General features: G+C 42.1%; 1 protein-coding gene across 1 annotated transcript; it reads left to right on the forward strand.

The window, feature by feature from the left end:
* The first annotated feature begins 4,521 nt into the window (after positions 1 to 4,521).
* On the forward strand, positions 4,522 to 7,662 carry LOC106564995 (lysozyme g). The gene is made up of 5 exons (XM_014131548.2): positions 4,522 to 4,746; positions 5,000 to 5,083; positions 6,505 to 6,701; positions 6,994 to 7,132; positions 7,226 to 7,662. Exons 1-5 carry the CDS (start codon positions 4,743 to 4,745, stop codon positions 7,357 to 7,359), a joined length of 558 nt encoding a protein of 185 aa, XP_013987023.1. The 5' UTR covers positions 4,522 to 4,742; the 3' UTR covers positions 7,360 to 7,662.
* Positions 7,663 to 7,722: the final 60 nt, after the last annotated feature.

A 7,722-nucleotide genomic window follows, 5' to 3' on the forward strand; every position in this document is an offset into this window, starting at 1 on the left:
CAAGAAGTTAAGGAGATGTGCTATGAAAACGTGCTGTGAGAGACTGCTCTGTAGACATGTTATGTGGCTGCTTATTGCACAAGTAGACAGTCATTAATAAAGAGCATGTAGGATTGATAGTAGGAATTATAATTTATTGCGGCTTGATTATTTTTCATTAATACCAATGTTTCGGCTGTATTTTATGTACATACAGTGTGACTTTAATGGGGAACTGTGCTTGCATGTAAAAGTTGGCTAAAGATATGTCAGGTGGGAGCAACATGTAAAAACACGCTTGATTTGATTTGGGGGAATGTTCCAATCACCTTATGGGATTTTGAGATCCATTGTCCAACCCGGAGGCTGGTGCGATTCACTGATAGATTTCATTCTGCTTTTGTGGCTAAAGCAGGTCACTACTGTGGTTCGTCACCCAGTCAATAGTCTTGCTCTCCTGCTACGCTATATGTCTACAGTTCAACTCAATATGAAACTAGAAGTCTGGCACACAGTAAGCAATTCCCAAAGGGCAGAAGGTCCCTTAGGAAAGAACTTGCCTACCCCAATCCAGATAAGAAATACTCAAACCAATCGAAACTGCTTATGTCCACCTTCACCTTAGTATCAATCAGTCACACCAGTAACCTTAGGGCCAACTCACATACCTCATAACAACAGGTGTAGACTAACAGTGAAATGCTTACTTACAGGCTTTCCCAACAACACAGAAAGAAAAAATGTGAAATTATTAAAAAATACAAAAATAATAACACAAGGAATAAATACACAATGAGTAATGATAACTTGGCTATTTACACGGGTTACCAGTACCGAGTCACTGTGCAGAGGTAAGAACGAGGTCATTGAGGTAGATATGTGTATATATAGCTAGACTAATCAGACTCCCTAGTCGTATCGGTAACAGTAAACAGGCAATAAGTTGACGAGCCAGCCACATGTCAGACAGACCAGGGACACAGTCAGTCACGACTCACTGCTCGGGCTGGCATCAGACCACCAGAACAGGTGTGATTCTCATCTCATCCAGCTGCTGACATCTTTTTATCTGTCCTTTCCATCAGCACTCATTTCCCCTTTCTCTCTCTCTCTCTCTCTCTCTCTCTCTCTCTCTCTCTCTCTCTCTCTCTCTCTCTCTCTCTCTCTCTCTCTCTCTCTCTCTCTCTCTCTCTCTCAATGCAGAGTTGAGTGAAGAGACTTGATACTTATAAAGCAGGCTGACCGCTCAGTGAATATGCCCAGATATGCTTATCAGGATGTTTATTGTAAAGATGATAGGTTTGTATGTCTCTACATTAAAAACAATGATGCTAAACATATATTTTTCAATCTTGAGAGTAAACTGTAATAGAAACAACAGAACTGACTCCTAGGTTGAAAGGAGAGTATAGAAGGGTAGAGAGGTGGGGTGGGTGTCAATGGTAGAAAAACATACATCCAGTCATTGTTACTTCCCTTGTTTGATGACCCAGTCCTTTGTCTAACTTTCTCTATCTTCCCAAGTGTCCCTGTAAAGTTCCCTGTCTCCCTCTCTTCTACAAGTTTAAAACAAGTTACCCAGCAGCAATTTACTTACACAGACAGCAGTGGAGGCTGCTGAGAGGAGAACTGCTCATAATTTTGTCTGGAACAAAGCAAATGGGATGGCATCAAACACCTGGAAACCATGTGTTTGATGTATTTGATACCATTCCACTGATTCTGCTCCAGCCATTACCACAAGCCAGTTCTCCCCAATTAAGGTGCCAACAGCCTTCTGTGAGATACAGAAGTAATACATTGACCATGGAGAACATACGATGCACAATGGAATAGTCACAGTGACATCTACTGACTGAATCAAGGTCTAACTTATTTGCGTCCAAAAAATTGCTTTGATTGATAATTACACAAATAAAGATTTTGAGAAGAATATTGATAGTTCACAAAAATCAGAAAAGTAATTATTTCCATAAATAGTTTTCAAGGTAAGGAAATGATATCGAATTTTGTTATCAATGTTAAACTCCAATTAAAATACTCAGTATGCAACCCATAATTTGTAAGGTTCTGGTTAAAATAAAACAGACAGAATTCCCAGCTTACAATAGTCAAAATGTTTATTCATGAGGACACTCTGCAGTTCATATACAAAGACCTCTATTTTATACCAGGCACATACATATTTTATACGCACACACATACACACAAACTTTTAGGAGAGTGATCTCCTTCTCCAGAGTTCTCAACACTGTATCTCACTACCTCTCATATCATAAACACTCAGAGTTCTAGCTAGGTCAAGGTCAAACATAGTTTAATGGTTCTTGGTGTTTTCTTAAACACACACACACATTACATTTACATTTAAGTCATTTAGCAGACGCTCTTATCCAGAGCGACTTACAAATTGGTGCATTCACCTTATAATATCCAGTGGAACAACCACTTTACAATAGTGCATCTAAATCTTTTAAGGGGGGGGTTAGAAGGATTACTTTATCCTATCCCAGGTATTCCTTGAAGAGGTGGGGTTTCAGGTGTCTCCGGAAGGTGGTGATTGACTCCGCTGTCCTGGCGTCGTGAGGGAGCTTGTTCCACCATTGGGGTGCCAGAGCAGCGAACAGTTTTGACTGGGCTGAGCGGGAACTGTGCTTCCTCAGAGGTAGGGAGGCGAGCAGGCCAGAGGTGGATGAATGGAGTGCCCTTGTTTGGGTGTAGGGCCTGATCAGAGCCTGAAGGTACGGAGGTGCCGTTCCCCTCACAGCTCCGTAGGCAAGCACCATGGTCTTGTAGCGGATGCGAGCTTCGACTGGAAGCCAGTGGAGAGAGCGGAGGAGCGGGGTGACGTGAGAGAACTTGGGAAGGTTGAACACCAGACGGGCTGCGGCGTTCTGGATGAGTTGTAGGGGTTTAATGGCACAGGCAGGGAGCCCAGCCAACAGCGAGTTGCAATAATCCAGACGGGAGATGACAAGTGCCTGGATTAGGACCTGCGCCGCTTCCTGTGTGAGGCAGGGTCGTACTCTGCGAATGTTGTAGAGCATGAACCTACAGGATCGGGTCACCGCCTTGATGTTGGTGGAGAACGACAGGGTGTTGTCCAGGGTCACGCCAAGGCTCTTAGCACTCTGGGAGGAGGACACAAGGGAGTTGTCAACCGTGATGGCGAGATCATGGAACGGGCAGTCCTTCCCCGGGAGGAAGAGCAGCTCCGTCTTGCCGAGGTTCAGCTTGAGGTGGTGATCCGTCATCCACACTGATATGTCTGCCAGACATGCAGAGATGCGATTCGCCACCTGGTTGTCAGAAGGGGGAAAGGAGAAGATTAATTGTGTGTCATCTGCATAGCAATGATATGAGAGACCATGTGAGGATATGACAGAGCCAAGTGACTTGGTGTATAGCGAGAATAGGAGTGGGCCAAGAACAGAGCCCTGGGGGACACCAGTGGTGAGAGCACGTGGTGCGGAGACAGATTCTCGCCACGCCACCTGGTAGGAGCGACCTGTCAGGTAGGACGCAATCCAAGCGTGGGCGGCGCCGGAGATGCCCAGCTCGGAGAGGGTGGAGAGGAGGATCTGATGGTTCACGGTATCAAAGGCAGCAGATAGGTCTAGAAGGATGAGAGCAGAGGAGAGAGAGTTAGCTTTAGCAGTGCGGAGAGCCTCCGTGACACAGAGAAGAGCAGTCTCAGTTGAATGCCCAGTCTTGAAACCTGACTGATTAGGATCAAGAAGGTCATTCTGAGAGAGATAGCAAGAGAGCTGGCCAAGGACGGCACGTTCAAGAGTTTTGGAGAGAAAGGAAAGAAGGGATACTGGTCTGTAGTTGTTGACATCGGAGGGATCGAGTGTAGGTTTTTTCAGAAGGGGTGCAACTCACATTCCTCTCTTATCCTAGTCCAACCTCGTTAGACTTTATGTTTAACAATTTAATTACTCATTATACATGCTACTTAAACTATATCACTGATAGTTCGGTTTCAGGGTAGAATTATTTAATCATTTATCTTTAAACATAATTATTTGATCAGGAAACGTGTAATTTTGTAATTTAGGTGAACTATCCCTTTAATATCCCTGTGGTCCATTTTATTGGCTGGGGGTTATTTAAAATTAGGCACCTTGCTCAATTTAGATTTCAAGCATGCATTTCCTACTATGTCCACTCAAATCATTGTTTTCAGTTTCAGTTTGTGTAACGGCTGTCGGGAGAGAGAGTAGACCAAGGCGCAACGGAGTTAGTGTTCATCATGATTTTAATTAACATAAGAACACTATACAAAAACACGACAGCAACACAGTCCTGTTAGGAAATAATCTAACAGAAACAATTACCCACAAAACCCCAACGGAAAAACAGGCACTTATGTGTGACTCCCAATCAGCAACAACCAACAACAGCTGTGCCTGATTGGAAGCCACACGGCCAAAATCAATGAAACAGACAACATAGAAAATGAACATAGAACGCCCACCCAATGTAACACCCTGGCCTAACCAAAATAAAGAACAAAAACCCCTCTCTATGGCCAGGGCGTTACAGTTTGACCTAGTAGGGAGGATTGGGATGTTTCTGGACTCAGACATGATTTCTATGAAGTCAGATGGTTCATCAAGACCTGCCTATATAAAGGGACTGTGTCCATGCAGATGTACAAACTGAACTCTCTCAACAAGGTCAGTTATCAGTGAAACAGCCACGCTTGTATCATTTTGAGGATCTTCCAGTTTCAAGAATTTTTACGAGAAAACATCAACATGGGTGAGCTTTATTCAGCTCTAGCATGAATTCTGCATAATATTGTAATTGTAATTTACTAAAACCAGTTAAAAGATCCTGTCATATCTTTCTGTATTTGTAGGATGTGAATTGCCTGTGTGTGTAGCAGAACTCTCTAAACATTGTGTTTGGAATATAAGCCCACAGCAGGGCTTATTGAAAAAGAACCATCAATGATTATGTTGTGGTATGAGTTAGTATGCACTCAAATAATAAATAATTGTCTTTATTTTAGCAAATCGTTACGGCGACATTATGGGAGTTGACACTACCGGTGCCTCATGGGCAACAGCGAATGCTGACGGGAAAAGTTACAGTGGTATGTGGTTTCTGACAACCGTTATATATATATATATATCAGTCAAAAGTTTGGACACGCCTTCTCATTCAAGAGTTTTTCTTTATTTTTACTATTTTCTACATTGTAGAATAATAGCGAAGACATCAAAACTATGAAATAACACAAAAAAAGTGTTCAACAAATCAAAATATATTTGATGTTCTCCAAAGTAGCCACCCTTTTCCTTGATGACAGCTTTGCACACTTTTGGCATTCTCTCAACCAGCTTCATGAGGAATGCTTTTCCAACAGTCTGGAAGGAGTTCCCACAAATGAGCACTTGTTGGCTGCTTTTCCTTCACTCTGCTGTCCAACTCATCCCAAACCATTTCAATTGGATTAAGGTTGGGTGATTGTGGAGGCCAGGTAATCTCCTGAGTGGCGCAGCGGTCTAAGGCACTGCATCTCAGTGCTAGAGGCATCAGTACAGACACCCTGGTTCAAATCCAGGCTGTATCATAACTGGCTGTGATTGGGAGTCCCATAGGGCGGCGCACAATTGTCCCAGTGTCGTCCGGGTTTGGCCGGTGTAGGCCGTCATTGTAAATAAGAATTTGTTCTTAACTGACTTGCCTAGTTAAATAAAGATTGAATTAAAAATATATATATAATAATCTGAGGCATCACTCTCCTTGGTCAAATAGCCCTTACACAGCCTGGAGGTGTGTTTTGGGTTATTGTCCTGTTGAAAAACAAATGATAGTCCCACTAAGAGCAAACCAGATGGGATGGTGTATCACTGCAGAATTGTGTGGTAGCCATGCTGGTTAAGTCTGCCTTGAATTCTAAATAAATCACAGACAGTGTCACCAGCAAAGCACCCCCACACCTCCTCCTCCATGCTTCACGGTTAATTGAAATGCATTACAGGTGACTACCTCATGAAGCTGGTTGAAAGAATGCCAAGAGTGTGCAAAGCTATCATCAAGGCAAAGGGTGGCTACTTTGAAGAATCTGAAATATAAAATCACTTTATTTGTTTTAACACTTTTTTTGATTACTACATGATTCCATGTGTTATTTCATAGTTTTGATGTCTTCACTATTATTCTACAATGTAGAAAATAGTAAAAAGGAAGAAAGATCCTGGAATGAGTAGGTGTGTCAACTTTTGACTGGTACTGTATGTATAAATTCAGTACACATAAATAATCAATATTGCTAGTCTATATGTGACATGGTTATGTCTTCATTAATGCCCAGGTCTATCTGTGTGTCTCAAGGTGCAGCTTGTTGCAGTTATGGGTGGGGCTTGGCTGTTAATTAGCACGTTTTTAGCTTATTCCTGGGCAAGACCTAAACCATGTCACACATACATTCATCTAATAATTCAATGTCATAGAAAAGCAAACACAGAACGGTAATAACGTTCTTATTCTTCTTTGCAATCAATCATCAAGGCGTGTCAGCATCTCATGAAATGGCAAAGCGTGATCGCCCCTACGTGGACAAGTACAAGGGCCGCATCACCAGTGCAGGGCAAAAGTATGGAGTGGACCCAGCTGTCCTCGGTGGTATCATCTCTAGAGAATCCAGGGGTGGGACAGGACTGGTCAATGGCTCAGGGGACAATGGAAATGCCCATGGGCTAATGCAGGTAATATAAACATTTGTGTGAGAATGAATGTGAGACTCTGGATCAGGGGTTGAAATAACATAATTACAATCATGATTGTATGCAGGTTGTAGAGACGTCATTTGTACACCCATTATTGTAATCTGGTTGTTTAATTTCAAATGTTTTGTTTTTTTACCCACTGTGCAACTGCTTCCCAGGAGGTCATGTCTAATGTGGAATGACTTGTTTGAGAATTCTACAATACTATATGAGTCTACAGAATCTACAACTATATCTACAATTCTATTGGAGATCTCTATTAATTTTCTAGGTTGACAAGCGCTACCACAGTCCAAAGGGGGCATGGGACAGTCAGGAGCATATCGACCAAGGCGCACAGATTTTGGCTGGCTCCTATTCAGATGTTGAGAGAAAATATCCTCATTGGCCCAAGGAGAAGAAGCTGAAAGGTATTTACTGACTCACGTCTGGATTTAGCTGATGAATCATACATGTTGTAGTACTGTATGCAACTACTAACCTATTGTGTTTATGTTTTTCAGGGGCGTTGGCAGCCTACAATATGGGGGCTGGCAGCATCTCCTCATATGAGCAGGTGGACGCTAAAACCACTGGAGAGGACTATTCCAATGATGTTGTAGCCAGAGCTCAATATTTCAAAAAGCATGGCTATTAAAGTCTCACCGGCCGACTGGCAGTCTGTCATTCCAAGGAAAGAGAATTACATCTTCTTTTTTTGACTTCTGCTATAAAATCCTATTAAAACGTTGGATTACAATGTAATTTTATGTTCATAAACAATAGTTATAATCTGTAGGATATTACAGACATTATTACATTGTATTGTTTTTTGCACATGTTTATGCATTCATCTCTAACATTATAGTTCACTTACATAAGTAATGTAAGGCTTTGCCGTCCAAGGGTTTACAACAATGCTTTACATTACACGTCACACAAGTGCCTAATAAAACGCATTATAAAACTACAATTGTATTTTATTGACCTCTGATTAAGCAACCATCATTATGAGACTTTA

This window comes from Salmo salar, chromosome ssa12 (genome assembly GCF_905237065.1).
Source record: "Salmo salar chromosome ssa12, Ssal_v3.1, whole genome shotgun sequence".
Classification (NCBI taxonomy): Eukaryota; Metazoa; Chordata; class Actinopteri; order Salmoniformes; family Salmonidae; genus Salmo; species Salmo salar.

What these genes read in the sequence shown, in the direction of transcription:
- LOC106564995 (XM_014131548.2), top strand. An exon ending in TGACGGGAAAAGTTACAGTG is followed by an intron (nt 5,084 to 6,504) that starts GTATGTGGTTTC and finishes TCAATCATCAAG; the next exon opens with GCGTGTCAGCATCTCATGAA. An exon ending in CAAGGAGAAGAAGCTGAAAG is followed by an intron (nt 7,133 to 7,225) that starts GTATTTACTGAC and finishes TATGTTTTTCAG; the next exon opens with GGGCGTTGGCAGCCTACAAT.